General features: G+C 42.0%; 1 protein-coding gene across 7 annotated transcripts in view; it reads right to left on the bottom strand.

The window, feature by feature from the left end:
- Positions 1-17,398, bottom strand: part of ATXN7 (ataxin 7) — a 136,972-nt gene that overhangs the window by 28,936 nt on the left and 90,638 nt on the right. For 2 of the 7 annotated variants that reach the window (XM_032867315.1, XM_032867314.1), the window contains exon 1: positions 3,755-3,921. The exons of the other annotated variants lie outside the window; for them this stretch is intronic. In XM_032867315.1, coding sequence (XP_032723206.1) covers positions 3,755-3,821 — 67 coding nt within the window. In that variant the 5' untranslated portion in view covers positions 3,822-3,921. Of the gene's footprint in view, positions 1-3,754; positions 3,922-17,398 lie in introns of those variants that run through there. 7 annotated transcript variants of the gene reach the window in all.

Genomic DNA, 17,398 nt, shown 5'->3' with positions numbered 1-17,398 from the left:
TAAGCATTATCAGTAAAACCAGGGCTTTGTGTCTGACACAGCAGTTATCTATTTTTTTTTTCCTAATAAGTATTTAAAAAAATACTTGGCATACTATCTAAATTCACAGAGTGGACATGAAATCATTGCATGTGAACATAAAGCATTTAATGTCTTCTCACTACTTTCATGATCAACTTTTCCTTGTAAGTTTTCTTCTTCTTATCTAACTGCACTCTCATGTGTCTGACCAGCAAACACGGTCTTACCCCACTTCCTGTCCTCACAGTCTCTTTAATTCTCAATCTGCTTTTTCTTTGATCTGACTTCTTTAGGATCTCCAGACACTCGATTAGACTACTCCAGAGAGAGCCGAGTGTAGTCCAATGCTAAAAAAAAAAAAACAAGTCAATCCGTGAGACTATCCCTGGAATATTCAACTCTCAGGATGGGGAATCCAGAGCTGACCCCTGACAGGCAGTGCCTCAAAGGACAATCAGCCAAAACTGGAGCTGGGAGGCAGCCTCCAGAAAGCATGCTTAGGTGGGTTACAAATGGCACTGAAAAACAGGGAGGAAGAAAAAGTCTTTACCACAAAGCACTCAGCATCATTTCCACTAGAGAGATTTAATTGAAAAGGATGATTTCAACACTGGCTGCCCTAACAAATTAGTCTCCAACTGCGACTTCTGCCAAACACGCTTCTCCTCCCCCTGATGCAGAGGTGCTTTTAGATTAAAACATAAGGGGAAAGTGCAGAAAAGAGAGTCATTTACAGCACTTGGGCCACTTGAAACAACTTTTCACCAAAGGTCTATAATCAAATTATCAAGCTCTTCAAGTCAGTGCTTTATGACGGAAATAAAAGGCCCACTAAAGTACTCGGGGAAGGGCATTTCCCCGTCTCCGGGCAGGGTGCGCACTTGCAGCACCCCCATTCATGCTAGCTGCATGAAAGAGAACAGATCACAAAGGGCAGATTACAAGGGAGAACGACTCCAACTCCAGTGGGGGAAGGGACAAGCGTGAATGGATTGTAAATAATGTTGCTAAGAAGGGAGCAGAAATATGGCAACTTCAAATAATCCTCTTGCCAGGAATTCTTCCCATGGGGAGGGACTGTTCTTTCTGTACTTTGCTTTCAAGCGTGTGAGAAATATGAAAACCTTAACTGAGTGCCTGGGGGTACTCCTCCCCTGCCACCCCAACTTGTTGCTCTTTGCAAACACTGTTTAAATGTTTGAATTTTAAAATTCAAGTACTTTATTAAAGGGGATGAAAGGAGAGAAAGAGGAGGCACTGAAGGGTTAGCACAGGAGATCACCTTGGTTGTCAGTGTAACATCGCTTTCTTCATAGTCATTGTCATAAAACAGCCGGTTTTGAGGAACAGTGAATGGTCCAAATGACCAGTTCACTTCCTGACGGGGGCCCTTCCTATGCTTCCGTGACTGTGGTCAAGATGCAGACTCGGAGCTGAAGGTTATCATCATTATCTCACACAGGCATGCACAGATGTTTTCAGTGAAAGTACCTTTGGGGGAAAAGGCTGCTGCTGCCTTGAGCAAAATACAGCCACCAAACTCTACTTTGGCTGCCACCATTTCTGACTACAGGCTATCACGCCACAAATGACATGCTGGCTGACACTTCTACGTTGCTAACAGTCATAAGGACTTCTCTCTGCTGTACTCAAGGAGCACAGTGTTACCCAAAAGATGCTGGCAGAGTACAGCAAGCCATCACCCTGCCTGAACAAACATGATCTCCCCGAGAGATGCACAGCACTGCCCCCAGATCCACTCATCCCTTTCCCTCCCTCTCTCTCAGTTATCAGTGACTTGAAAAATCTGCATTCCTCAGGTATCAACATGTGAGAAGAAAAAAGAGCCAAAATCAAAAATCAACCAGTCTCCAGCTACGTCTGATTTAATCCTTCACTGGTTAGGGAACAAGGCATCCTACAGCTCGGTGATTTATCATTCCAAGTTTAGTCTTCCAATTTGTTACATACCACATGAAGTTCAATTATCAACATACTCAGTCCTTACCCAAACTTCTCTGTAGTCCCATTTTGGGCCTACGTCCCAAATGAAAGATACAAGGCTATCATCAAAATGTAAAAAGGGAATTTAAAAAAAAAGGTATGCCTTTGCCACTCCAATCCAAATTTTAGACACACACACACACACACACACACACACACACACACACAGGAAGAGACAGAATTAAAGGAACCTGGTAAAACTTTAAAAATTCAAGTTCTCTTTCTTCATTGTTTTTATATTGTTTGTTTTTAAAAATGAAAACTGCTGTGCAGGAATGCCCACAGGGAACACTGTCCAGGCTGAAAAGGAGTAGCAGGTCCAAAGTGCAATGGAATGACAGCACCATCTGCCACCAAGAGCTACACTGAGTCTAGGTCACATCCTTATTGCTATTTCCCACTAATTTTGTATCCTTTTAATTTCACTTTATTCTGGATGGGGAAGGGAAGCAAACAGTGAACAGGGGAATGACAAAAAACTCAAACTCAGAGCCCAGCCCCCCAAAGCCTTCTTCATTAAGCACTCTGTTAATAAGGAACGGGTGATTCATTACTTAACAACGCCAATGTTTTCAGTGGACCTGCGGCACACATTTTTTCTTTTGAAAAGAGAAACAATATCTGCCCCCCCCTTCGGGACGGAGCTAACAGCTAATGAACATCAAAAGCGATATTCAAAAACGAAACCACGAACAGCAAAACTGAAACCGCCTGACAAGAGACAGTTTAAAAAAAAAAATAAATTTTAGGGAATGAATAGGAATTTGATTAAAGGTTTAAAATCTGTCTATCTTTACAGCCCTTGAAACTGGTAGCTAAATTTCAACCTCAATTCAAATCACCCCATCAAGCTCATTACTGCAAGAAGCCGTGAAATGTGAATCCAGGGAAAAGTCAAGCACTCCACTGTCACCTCGCCCCCTGCTCACCCAGAGAAGCAAGCACGAGACGGGGCAACTCTGAGAACAGACCCCCAACGCAGCCAGAAAGAATGAGCTGAAGGGCACTGGCTACCTTGATAACACAACTGAAACAAATCGTTCTTTCTGGCAGTCAGTATGTAATTAAATTTCTATACACTCAATTTAAGTTACTGAATGACTTTCCAGGGCTACTGTTTATATTTTGAAGTTGCTCTTCCTCTTGACAGTGTTCTGTTTGAAACGTTGCTGTGGATCTGAAGTATCTGACAAAACAGCTTTCAAACACATTCTACAGGAAACACTATGAACTGCCTGTCACAAAACCTCACTCACCACAAGTGAGATAAAAAACAAACAGTTAAAGCGTGTCCCAGCGTTCCTCCATTTTTAGAGAGCGGCGTAACTAATGCTTTCCCTGTTTTGAGATACGGGAACTGTTTGGTGCAAACCTCAGCATTTTGTCGGAGTTAATAACAAGCCAGACTCCTGTCTGTGTTTGAACTTTGTCCAGACCACTCGAATGACATTTCAGAATGGCTCCCGTGAACGGGCTGCAGCAGCTAATCCCCCTTGTTGCGATCACCCACTCGGCTCCACTAGCTCTGCAGAGCTCACTCCCTCCACCACTCCAGCAACGTACAGCTCAGGGCCTGCTGGCAGGGGAGGCCAAATGCCAGGAGGAAAGAGGCCTGCGCGAACTCTCTTCCATGTAACGTTAGCAAAGACCTAACCCACCTCCCTCACGCTCATCCACAACTGGGCCTCGAGCCAAGCCCAGCCTCTGGAAACTGCCTCAGAAAACTTACCCAGTGGAGCTTTCAGCCCTCGTGCGGAGGAAGGGCTGTTCTGGAGAGGCTTCTTGTCACCTTCCATTCACAGAATCTGGTTGTGATTCATTGCACACTTGCTACTGCAAGCTTGCATCATGACTTGGGTCTGCCCACCAACTCCAAATATGCTCCATGTCTGGTCTTATGTAACATTTGCTACTACTGTAAAAAGCACTTGAATTACAAAGGTCCTGGCAGATCAACAGAAAACAAGGGGTGGAGTCTAATTTCATCTAATATGGTCATACAAGGCGTCCTGGCTGGTGTAAATCAATCCTTCTATTTGAAAGGCAACTGGCCAAAACTGTGCAAGATGGAACTTACGAATTTCACCTGCTAAACTGTGAATTTTCTCACACTCTCATTTTGCTGAATACCTTGAAATGCATGCCACTGCTACCAGGTACATTAGAAAACTCAGATGATTCCTTAAGCAGCCTACATTTTAAGCCTCCGCAGACCTAGAAGTTTTAAAGTTAATACATCTCTATAAAAATCAGTAGCCTCTCTCAACATTTTAGTTCCCCATGATCTATACTTAAAATAATTAAAAGTTGTCATACTGAAGCTTACTTTTCCTTCCTAAATCTAGTAACAAAAATCTTAACCAATTTCCTGTGCTTTTTTGTAAAATACATCTAATTTCAGAAGAATATACATCTTATTGTCTGGAGTTGGGTGTTCAATCACTACATGACTGACTAACATACTTTTTATACTTTTATACTTTTGATCCCAAAACTTCTCTCTCCGGTCGCTCTTTATAAACACTGTCTTCCTGGTCTGTTTCCCTATCTCAGACCTATTCTACTCCCCACAAAGCTACCCCTCTTTCCTCAATCCCCAAATCTTACTGTCAAATAGACATGGAAAAAAATGGCCAACTGATCAGAGTTTGATGATGATAAAGGCAGCACACATAAATAGACTCGGATGCCTGATAGTTCAGAATGAACACTTTTAAATGTCAAAAGGAGGGGAGAAATTCCTCTACAGAATCCCATCACCCCATAGAGAATATCTGGCAAGAAGTCATGAATTACATGTGTGGAAAAGATTTGGCCTGGAAGGGGTGGGAGTCATGAGGTGTAGGAAATGGATTCTATTAGACCAGACACAAATTCTAAACTTACTCTAAAACAAAAGAATAGTAGCCACACTGCTTTATTTTCACGGCAAGCATGCAGATCCCAACCAAGGCAGCAATATTAAGATCCAGAGGGTTTTCTGAAACCGACTTTCTTCCCCCCAGACTTCTTATAGTCACGTTCAAACAATGCAAAACTATGGGGGTCTTTAAAAGATGCCAGAACACCAGGTAAGGGGCATCAGCAGGTCTCAGAAGCCCAGGATGAGAAAAATCTTCCAAAAGCTTATCAAAAATAAGAAGTTTAAGTTAAATTGCCAAAGGACTTCTTACGCTAGAAGAAAAAATTCCATTGCTATCCTACCTGATTGCAACAGGTCTTACTTAGCATTGTTCCCTATACCCACCCGCCCTCCCTAAGGGCCAGCTGAGGAGTCTCCTTGATGTCATCATCCACAGGGCACAACTGAGATAAGAGGCCCTTTCTCAGACTAAGCCTCAGTTCCACATCACTGCACCTGTCAGGCCAGACCCCAGAGTCCTCGCTGTTCTCCCAGCACAAATGCTTGCCTTTCTAATGTTCCCTTTTGTAAACGGTGGTAGGGCAAAGGGGGAAAAAATCCTTACAAACCCCAACTGATCCATGAGTTCTGAGAACCAAATCTTATCTGTAATTCTGATGAAAACCAGGGTGAATTTCAGCAAACATTCTTAATTGCTACAAATACACATCTATATTTAATTTCACAAATAGTTGACGCCCTTGAACAATGTGGGGGTTAGGGGAGCTGACCTCCCATACCCCACAGTTAAAAATCTATCTAACTTTTGACTCCCCAAAAATTTAACTATGAAAAGCCTCCTACTGATGGGAAGCCTTACTGTTAACATAAAGCTAACACATTTTCTATGTCATACATATTACATACTATAATGGGAAAAGAAAATGTTATTAAGAAAATTATAAGGAGGGGCGCCTGGGTGGCTCAGTGGGTTAAAGCCTCTGCCTTTGGCTAGGGTCATGATTCCAGGGTCCTGGGATCGAGTCCCACATTGAGCTCAATGCTCAGCAGGGAGCCTGCTTCCTCCTCTCTCTCTGCCTGCCTCTCTGCCTACTTGTAATCTCTGTCAAATAAATAAATAAAATCTAAAAAAAATAATAAATAAGGAAAAGAAAATACATTTACAGTACTATACTATATTTACTGAAAAAACCGTGGATAAATGGATAAAATCTGCACAACTCAAATCCATGTTGTTCAAGGTCAAGGGTTAATTGCAAACAAGACAGAAACAATTTATTTTTAAGATCTATATCCAAAAAGGGATGATAGCATAAGCCAGGAAAATATAATTTTGTACAATAAAAATATATATAAATATACAAAAAAATGGGCATAAAGCTTTAGATCAAATTTTTAAACACACACACATTCTCCTCTCTGAATGCCCCAAGTAAAATGTTAAAGCAAATACTTAAATACCTCTTTGTTCTGCTTGGACAGCATTCTTACTCTATTTTCTACAAACCAGCTCCCGATACCCTACCCAAATAAAGTTTATTTTGATACTAAATTTCCCAATGATGGCTCCTATTTAAGTGTCTAGGTCTGAGGACATGGTCACATTTCATTTTTCTTATGGAAAAAAAATTCAAAGACTACAGACTAAAAAAAGACTGCAGACTAAAATACAATTTTAACAGAGAAACACCCATGCCTCACAGACCAAAAATTCTAGGTATCGCCTGTGTTGTGGATGGTTTGCGTTCATCAATTTTATGCTGATGCACAAAGGGAGTCCTGAACTGACAAAATTCTTCTGTGAATGGGCCTGCTCCCAGCAAATGAGCACACCAGCAGGAGCCAGGAAGGGCAGCGCCTCGAGGCTTCGGCTGAGGGGCAACTGGCCCTCAGTCTCCTCTGTGGCCTCAGCCAAGAGCCTCCCCTCCCGAAGGGTCTGTGTCCTCTCCTGGGAAGTGCTAGGATGGCCTCACCCGTGGGGCTGCGGTGAGGAGTAAGGAGGTCATGCCCGTCATGCAGAGCCCGGCACCGCCTCCGTGCTCAATACAGGTTAGCTCATAGGAGCGGAACCAAGGAGAAATTAGACGGCGGGCATCATTTCAAAGGGAGGGGGAAGAGGAAAAAGAGGTTCCTGCTACCGAAATAAGGGACGTCCCCAACACAGCTTGGCATTTCCTAAGCCAAATCCCAGAGAGGCGGGCAGGTGTCATCTGGTGTTCAGCAGGCCCCCAGCAGGCTGCAGGCAGTGGGGAAAGGCTGTGTTGCGGTCACTGGTGGTAGTCGGGTCTCCAGTTTACAGGAGCACAAGTCTCCAGTGACTCCACTTCAGTGTCTCAGCAGGCCGGGCAAGTTATAATTGGCCTTAATTGGCACTTACAGGAGCTTTAACATTCCTCACCTGCTGCGAAGAACACTTGAAAGGGGGAGAAAGTATTTTCAAACTTGGAAATACCAAACGATTCATTCAGCTGTGGGCCTGGAAGCCTGCTATCCAGAATCAGATTAGCTTCACCAAGAAACGGTGCGACGTTATTATCTAGTGCTCGTCAGGTACTCAGGTACTCACGCCGGATTAGGAGAGGTGGAAGATGAAGTTGAAATGGGGGTAATTCACCTTGGGGTCCAATACCATGCAGCAGCCTTCCTCGGGCTGGCATCCTCTGATCTTCTGGTGGATGGCTCTTCAGGACTCAGCCACACTTCATGTGTGTATCCCTTTTCAACTGTTCCAATTGTTCAAAGGCAGGCAAATAAAGTAAGTATAACCTCATGGCCTGATTTACAGAGGCTTTGTAAACCACAGACTGACCTCAGTCCAGTCACTCAGGATTTGATACACAAAGTGAACACTGTTAAAAGGTGACTGATCACACCAAATGCAAGTGGGATAATGAGATCAGAATAAAACGTCTGACAACAGATTAAATCCTTGTTCCTGCAATTAAATTCACCCAAAACTGTTATTTTCTAGGAGCCTACACATTTCGCAGAGAGGAATCCCAGCCGAGCAGACCTAGTTTTCTCTCCTAAGGTAAATTCCAAGGAGGATGAATAGAAATTTCCCACAGATGCCAGGAAAATTGCCTGTGATTACTTAAATGAGGTTTTTTTTTTTTTTTAAATCATTGCTCGTTTTGAAAGATCTCTTTGCCCCATATTATTCCATATTACTCAAATTCAGAAGATATGTGCTAACACTCGGAGTAAAAAAGTTTTGTGCTTGTTTCAAAAACTTGGTTCAAAGTCGAATTACAATCAATCACGTGTGTGTGTGTGTGTGTGTCAAACACTTTAAAATGCTTCAGCAAAAGAAACTGAATTTTAGAAAGATAAATAAAACAACTACTCCTGATGGTGATACTTTCATATATGCCTAGTAAATATAAAGTATTGTAGCCTTTGTGGAAAACAATTTAGTAGCAGCTATTAACAATGCCTATCAATATCCTTTCTGGCCCAGGAAACCCTTCCTGAGACTCTAACTCCATAGAAACAAAGCCACCAGTAGTTAAGGACATGTGTGGCAGGAGGGTTACTGTTGCTTTGTTCCTGGAGGCAAAAAGCAGGAAATAGGTTTATGTCCACAGAGAGAGGACTTCGAGGAGGAAGCTACTACCCAGCCACACCTTAGAATAGTAAGCAACCATTAAAAAGGGGGGATTAGCATTATCCTGGCCTGTGTCTGAATTCCCATGTGGTACTGTTGAGTAGAAAAGCAGCAGAAGTGTGCATATTAGAATCCATTTTTCAGAAAACTATGACCAAAAGTCCCTACTAATAAAACATAGGATTATATGTATTCATATAGATTAGCATTAGAAAAAATTTACAAGTATGTATACTAAGTTATGTACTAATACTGTACTAAGTTACATAGATGGTTTGCAGAAAGATGGTTTGTTAGAGTTGGAAAGAGCGAGTAGGGAGAAAGAGCCAGCAAGATAAGAAAAAAGTAGGCTGAATTGAAAAGAGCGTATTTGCGATTATTACATTTGTGTATCTATATAAAAATATATGATGTTTATATATTTGATATATTCATGCATCATTCAAAAAAATCCATAAAGAAACTAATTTAACCAATTTCTGTACCAAAAAAATGCACTGTGAAAGGAGCGGAAGAAGAATTTAGACAGCACTACATTCTGGTGTTACATCAAACAAGCGTATCCTGATTAGGGCTCCCATTTCATTTGTTTGACTAAGCTGACTGAGATTCAAGTAGCACAACTGAACACACGAAGAATCATAGAGAAAACAGGCCTATTAGCTACTTTGGCAAAACAGTATTTTAACATTCTAAAGCTCACCCCAAATCTTCAGTAGTAGAAATTCTAACAATCTTTTGACAATATCAAGAATATGAAGCAATAAACAAATTTCATTCCAGAGTTTATTTCTGACCCTAGAAGACTATAGATCAGAAACTCTATCATGTGTGATCAGGGGCTTACTGCTTGTATTTTAACTTTCAAAACTGAGATAATGACTTTCCCTGATCTCCCCCGCCCTTTTTTTTTTTTTTAACTTTCAAAAACACAAGAGGAAAAGGTACAAAATTTCTTTGATGTTCAATCTGAGAACTGTTGTATCAATAACAAAACGTAGAAGTAAACCTAAAGACTGGGATTTCTGTATACACAATGTGTATATGTGTGTATACACAATGTGAAATGAGAAAGCCAAGAGATAAGTTAAGCCACTGCTCCTTTGCCCCAAACAAGTTTGTTTTATGGGCTTGGACTAGCGTATGCATGGGAGGAATTATTCCAGCCAGGCAGTAGGTGTTACAGCATAAAGAAGCAATAAAAACTCCCTCTTCTGGTCATATGTAAGACCACAGCTGAACAGGGTTGAAATAGCAGGTGTCTGTGTATCGTAAGCAGTCAACACACACATTAGTCTTGTGAAGTGACTCAGGAAAAACACCTTTTAGCAAATATCACTAACATGCAGCTCTATATACTGAAATAACTCCTTTAAAATCTGAAGCACAGCCATCCTGATGATTTCTATATATAGTAGACAGGTCAAAAAAAGCACTGGTGAATAAACAGTATTCATTTCCTGATTGATTAATGCTGCCAGAAACCCACATTTTCACTGTCTTATCCTGGTGACGCAAATCAGAACTGCTGAAGTAGTTCATTAAATTGCAGCCCTGACCAGCCTCCATGGGGAGAATCAATACACTGATATAAATGACAGACATTCCCAAGAAGAGTGTTATTTAAAGCACTGCCTGGCATAATGCGACACTGAGAAACTACATGTCTGCGAACAGAGGCCCGGTGAAATTAACTTAAAGACTAATGAAGTGGAATGTTCTTCAAAAAGAAGTGGCGTAGCATGAATTCACATGAAAAAATAAGATAGGTTACTAAGTTTAAAAAAAGTAAATTTATAACACATCCAATGTTAACGTGTATGAGGGAACAAGAAACATGCAGCCAAACAGGTCTATGTGCCGGGTCTAGAAACCTTCCAAGGGTATGTGCCAAACTGCAGCTCTGAGAAGTAACATGGAGGACCTTTATTCGTTCTGATTTCATATTTATCCTCTTCTTTCATATTTATTTTTCTTTTACAATGAATATTACTATGTTAACAATGAAAAAAAAATCAAAATGCCTGTGTTTTTGCTTTTGAATTGGTATGTTTCTGTTAGCTGAATGAGAAGCTGAGGAGTCCCAGGAGAGCACGCACATCCTCTTTTGTGTCCCGGCATCTAGGACTAGGTAACTACTGTTCCATAAAACAACAACAACAAACTAAAAAGAATAAATGACCCCAAAGTTTGCATTATTGCACTATTTTCAACCCCTACAATATTTAGAAAATGCCTAAAGACTGAATATAACACATCAAGGCTTTTCATTCCAGTCAGTACACCCCATTTACAAGAAGAAGAAGAAGAAGAAGAAGAAGAAGAAGGAAAAAAAAAAAAAAGGCCCCACACAAGCTGGAAGAACAACTCCCCTGAATCCATAAACTAGGTAAATTCCTCCAGCTGCTTGAGCCAAAAACCCCATGAGTCATTCCTTGTCCCTTCTTTCCCCATACTGCTAATCCCCCATCCGTCAGCAGGCCCTGATGGCTTTCTACTTCCATGCAGCCTGCAATGCTGGCCATAACCCTCAGCTTCGGCAACCTCTGCCACAATCTCAATCTCAGCCTTTTCTCCTGATTCAGCCCTCAACTGGACTAGAGCAAAACAACCCATCAACCGGCCTCCCTGATTCTGCTCTTGCCCCTATGTTCCACAGAGCAACCATCAATCAGATCAGGACACTCCCCTGCTCAAAACCCTCCAGCGACTTTGAGTCACCTGCACTGTCCAATCCTGATCCTTTGGTGGCCTATGGGGCCCTGGATCACTGGGCCCCAGTCCTCCCTTTTCTGAACCTTAACTCAGACCCCTCACATCCTTACACAATGCTTCTCCGCCTCCTCACTGGCCTTTCTGCCATGTGCATTTCCACCCCAGAGTCTCTGTACCTGCTATTTTCTCTGTGTCCAACACTGGTCTTCCACATCCTCACATGGCTAGCTCTTTTTTTCAGTGAGCTTCAAAATCAACACCTCAGAGGAGCTTTCTCTGACTAGCCTTACTTAGAGAATCCTGCCCTGGTGGTCATTCTCTCGCACCTTATTCTTAGCCTTTATCACTATTTGAAGTAATCTTATTTTACTTGATTTTGTCTCCATCCTCCCTAACTAGAATAGAAGTTGCATGGGAGACACTGTTTCTGTAGTTCAGTGGGAGCAATGCCTAGAGCCGACAGGGGGTACTCAATAAATATTTGTTAAATGCATGAATAACATCATGGCCAATTTATTTATTTTTTTAAGCAATTGGAAAGGCACATTAATAAAGGCAGAGATTCATAAAGAGGAAAAATTACTACATTTTATAACTACAAATTTAAATGTGGCTCCCATTAATGGCATAAGTAACACCACGTAAAGACACTGCTTATTACATAACCAAGGAAAAAAGGTAAAATTCTATTAGCTAGGGACAAAGTGGTCCTTTATTTGACACTACTAAAGTTACACAAAAAAATTAATTAGCACTGTTTGGCTTGTGACAAAGAAAGCTGAATTCACTGCATTTATTTTGTATCACGCTACTTGCGTTGACAAGAAGTTTAGGTCAAATGGTCAATTTCAGATTTCCACTGAGAGTTAAACTAATGTCCACCTTGATCTCATTCCCGTTTTGATGAGTCTGCTACGGTTAGCTCCCTTCCCTGACTCAGCCCTGACAGCTGGAGAAAGACCTGAGGTATGTCTCAGAAGCAAAAGAGTTAATTAAGTATGTTTGGCTCTGCAACAAGTTTCAATCTTTATACTGACTGAAGGAATAAATATGCCAACCAATTCTCTAAAGAAGCTACAGAATGTTATGGGGCTGAAACAAAAAAGAGGAGGAGCTTGGCTTTGGACTACGAGTATTTAGGGTTAAACAGAGGAGGAGAACAGGCTGAAAAGAAATCCAACAACTATGCTAAATCAATTACCTACTACCATTACGTCTTCAAATTACTGAATGTTCCCTCTGAGGTAATGGGTTTACAGCGCTGACCCAGCTACTCTACGCCAACTTTAAAGTTCTACCTGAGCTTGGACATCTGTCACTAATGATAGTTTTGTGACATGTGGAATTCATTACATCTTCCCTAGATTTTCTTTTAACTCTATACATCCTTATTACATGCAAGAGAAATGGGTATGAGTCGCCAGAAAACCTGGCCTGGTACGTTTTATCCATGTGAGAGAAATTTAATTTAGGAGTTTTATTTGTAAACTGGGAATAGAACTACCCACTCGGTGGGCTGCTAAGAACAGGAAATGAGACAGTACATACAACAATGCTTTGTGAATCACCAAATACTATTTAAAAAATCATCATTAGTCTGTGGACTTTTAGACGAATGGAAATCCTGAAAAGATTAACTATCACTAAAAGTTTCAAAGTAGAAAAAGGCCCAGATTATGAAAATGCAGTGGCCAAATTTAGCCAGCACATTGGACAGAACAGAGAAACATTTTTTCTTTATCCAAAAATAAAGTCACTTAATAGTGAAATAAAATAACTCATTCAAATTACCTGAAATTGTTACTTTCAACCAGATGGCAAAAGGGGAAGGGTGTTCTTTATTAAACAGCAAAACCTCTGCTTTGTGATGTAGATTAATTCAATCAAAGGACAGCAATCACCGGTCACAACTATCCGAAATGCTGTCAACAATGGCAGTCAGCACCCGTGCCAGAATCAGCCCATCGGCTCTCATAGGTTAAGACTCATTCTGCTCATATACTAACATTCTTTGAAACCAATTTAATTAGCTCAAACAAGTATGAGTACTTTCTATTTACTCATCTTCTGATGAAAATTACATTTCTGAAAAATATAATTTATGCTGCCATCTGAAAGAACCCAAGCCACCTCGGTGCACTTCACGGAATGTGTGCGGCTGTTAATTTTGCAGGACCGCAGTAGCTGCAAGTAGAGAAAGCTGTAAGATCGCAGCAATATTTCTGCTCATGCTACTTTCACAAAGTTAAGAAAAAGCCAGACTTGTAATATTCCCGCACCCCCACCCCCATCTATGAACAAAGATCTGAGAGAGGAAATGTGTTTTACACTGAGGACCAGACTCACATGCCACTCCTGGTGACTGGCAGGGGCTCAGCCCATAATCAATACATAATACCAACTGATAAAAGACCAAGGGTATTCGTTCTCTGTGATTCTTCTGCAGATCAAAACGTGACTTGAGAATCTGCTTCCTAGGCATGACGACTTCCTAGGGCTAGGGCTGGCCTCAGCGGACAGCCCCTTCAACAGGAGAGGAAACTAAACCCAAGAGCTGGAGCTGGTGTTTCCCAAAACACAGAGTAGGTTTCACTCCCCGTCATTAACAACATTAAATCTCAAGTGATAACTTACTCCTTTTCCAAATCTCTTTCAATTCTTCTGATAACAAACATCACATTACCGGGTGGATAACACTTGCCTAAAACGTGCTAGTCTCCTCTTCCACAAAGGGAGCAGGCCCTGGGGCTCAGAGCTAGCACCGGCAAGAACATCAACAAGGAATTTAATCACCTCCTCACTTTATTTATTTTTATACTTAGCATCTATGGCAAACAACACCAGTCTTCCTGATGATGATTCTGGTAAGGTTTTCTTTGTAAAGGATTTATTTAAATAGAAGTGGTTTGATTTACAGAAAAATATTAAGTGGAATTATGTAAGCAAATCATACATAAAGAACCCAACTGATTAAAACCGGGAAAGGTGGCACAGGCACATGTGACTACGAGGCCTTATTCAGGGACTCAGGGCTGAGCCAAAAGGTGAACAAATGGGTCAACTTAACTAACCTGGGGCAAAATACTTTAGCAGCTGACATTCAAGCAGGGTTTCCATTTCTTAGTGGTTCTAACTATGGCACCTGTCCAAGCTAAATCAACACATTCACTTAGCCCACCTAGGTAAGATCACCTCATGTCTGCACAAGGACAGGTTGAGAGGAATTAAGGTATTTTTCAAAAGCAAACTCAAAGAGAAGCAGCAGAGCAAACAGCAGCACATACACACAGCGTGTGCGAATCACTTGGGAAACTCTTACAAAACAGAACCCCAAAGGCACCCCACAAATCAACCAATCCAACCTGTTCAGATCCACAGCCAATGTACAGAAACAGGACTACACATTTTATGCTATTCAGTAGCCAGTTTAGGACCAAGACATGTGTTACTGAGATTGCCACTGTGGTAAACCACCTCAAAAGGAGGATACTTCTGGCCCTATGGAACGTCACCGTCTCAGCCCTCCTCTGTACTCAAAGAGTTAGAAGCAATTAATAGAACATTTCCAACATGTAATAAAAAAAAAGTTAAAAATCAGTTTAAAAAAAAAACAAGGGCCTCCTTTCGTGCCATCCCTGCTAGACTCAACAAATTTCTGAGTGCCAATCTATGTCAGTCACTGTGCCAGGCACCAGGACTGCAGAGCAACAACCCTGACAGAGTGGAGGGATGTGCTGGGGTCATAGTGCACCCCGCTCAGCCTGGGGTTTGGAGTCGGTCTCCAGAGTGGTTGGGAATATAGATTGCTAGGTCCTATCCCACAGATTCCCATCTAGACGGTCGGAATGGTCCTTGAGAAGCTGCCCATTTAAAAAGCTCCTCTCTGATTTAGATGCACAGCAGGTTTGGGATCCAATGGTTCAAATTATACTTTTAAATCTGAAATTAACAGGAAGGAACATCTTGCTCTCAAAAATACCGAGTAACTAAAGGAAAATATGAAGTATCCTGGACTACTTCAAAACATTAAAACAACATCAAGAAAATATATTACTATGCAGTTTCCAAGAAAAAAAAAAAGAAGTCTATATTATGAAAGCAAATAGATCTATGAGAAACTGGGAATGCCACAATGACACTACCATCAATCCACATCATTGCTCATATGGAAATCCTGGGTAATCGTTAGCTCCCAAAAAGGTAGTTTGGCTAGCAAAAAATTAATATTATCTCTTACTACTCTTGGTAATAAGCTGCTTACCAATTCACAATAACATTATCACCAACACAAACCAATTTATAAGCCTTGTTGCTATTGTGGCTTCCTTCTCTGCCCTAGCAGCAGTGGTTTTAAAGGAACTGCCTGTTGGAATTTATAACAACTGCTCGGTTGTTCATAAAATCACAGATGATTATCAGTAATACATTAATTCACAGAAGACTGCTCACACATTTTCACCAATTTCATGCAAGGATAAGAAAAGAGAATCCCTCCATCGGCAGGTATGGATTCTTCCTAATACCTAACAGACTATAACGGCCACTGGGAAGGATTTTGAATTTGAAAACTGTTTTTGGTGTTAACATGTAAGAATGGGACTTTGGGAATTACAACAAAAAACACGTGGGTTCCCCCCAAAAAACTTTTCCTATTATAACCCCTATGCCCAAGGATAGAAGAGACACCAAGAGCACTGGAACACTTCTTGGTACCAGAGCCCCTGCCCACACCTCCTTCCCTCCAGGTGAGTGGTGTGTTGGTCCCAAATCTCTCCAGGGTCATCACATGGTGCCCCCCTCCACTTCATGCAGTTGCACCCAACCCTCCCCCCCATCTTCAAATGTCCTAACCTCCTGTTTGTTTGCCATCAGCCTTCTCCTTGGTGCTGCCTCACAGAGGGAAGTCCTTCAACATCTCCCAGCCGAAAACCTCTCTCAGAACTCTTGGGCCCCACCTTCCTGCCAGGGACTCCTCTATTACAGCTTCAATATTTCCCTTGCAACCAGAGGGACCAAGCTCCCCCGTGCAACCACACACACACCCAACGGCTTTATCAGTCCCATCCAAGCCCCTGCGTAGCCACAGAAGGTATGTGAGTATGTGAATCTTGCATTCACATCTTCTCATTTACATGTCTGAAGTGACCACCATTCCATTCTCCTTCTACAAGTATCTTATTAGAAAATACTGGTTGGACTAGGTACTGGTACAGAAAAGGAGTAAAAATGTGATTTTATGGGACTCCCTCACCGCTGCCCCCAATACAGACATTCTTAAAGAGAGAATGAGAGAAGAAAATCATCTCCATAAGGTGCTGGAACAACTGTGTTGAAGTGCTTCTCGAAGAGGGGACCAAAAGGGCCCTTTGTGCCTATGAAGTCCTGTAAGTCCGTGAGCAAGTCAGTGAGCCTTGCCCCAAGCTGCAGCTTCGGGATTCACACTGCCAATTGCCTTTCGCTCCCTTTTGATCCACTCTGTCACCCACCAATCCTCTCTGGAGGACCACTAAGTCATCACTCTGGGCCTAAGAAACCTGAAGCACTTCCCCAATGACACATCAAAGACAGGGGGTCTAATGGGCACTGAGGCTCTGACAGCTAGTCCCAGCCTGCCTCTGCACATCGCTCATTCACGTGTGGGAACATCAGTCCCGGCCAATGAGGACTCCATTCAGTCCATCCCAGACAGCATGGGATTCCCTGCCTCTGCGCTTGCTCACATCATTGCCACTGTCAACCTAAGACCACTAAACGTGGCTGTTCAGCACACCAACTGTGAAGTTATATACGGTAGCCCTATCTATCCCCATCAATACACTTCCTGTTTTAGGGGATTAGAAGTGATTTTTAAAAAGTCTTTTCTGGACATCCAGATGGCCAAGAGATACATTAAAAATGCTCAACATCACTCGGCATCAGGGAAATACAAATCAAACCACAATAAGGTATCACCTCACACCAGTCAGATGGCTAAAATTAACCAGTCAGGAAACAACAGACGTTGGAGAGGATGCACAGAAAGGGGAACCCTCCTACACTGTTCGTGGGAATGCAAGCTGGTGCAGCCACTCTGGAAAACAGCATGGAGGTTCCTCAAAAGTTGAAAACAGGGGCGCCTGGGTGGCTCAGTGGGTTAAAGCCTCTGCCTTCGGCTCAGGTCATGATCCCAGTGTCCTGGGATCGAGCCC

This window comes from Lontra canadensis, unplaced genomic scaffold (genome assembly GCF_010015895.1).
Source record: "Lontra canadensis isolate GAN:19392208 unplaced genomic scaffold, GSC_riverotter_1.0 scaffold34, whole genome shotgun sequence".
Taxonomy (NCBI): Eukaryota; Metazoa; Chordata; class Mammalia; order Carnivora; family Mustelidae; genus Lontra; species Lontra canadensis.
The sequence above is the reverse complement of the archived record's forward strand: the minus strand, read 5'-3'. Positions and strand labels throughout refer to the sequence as shown.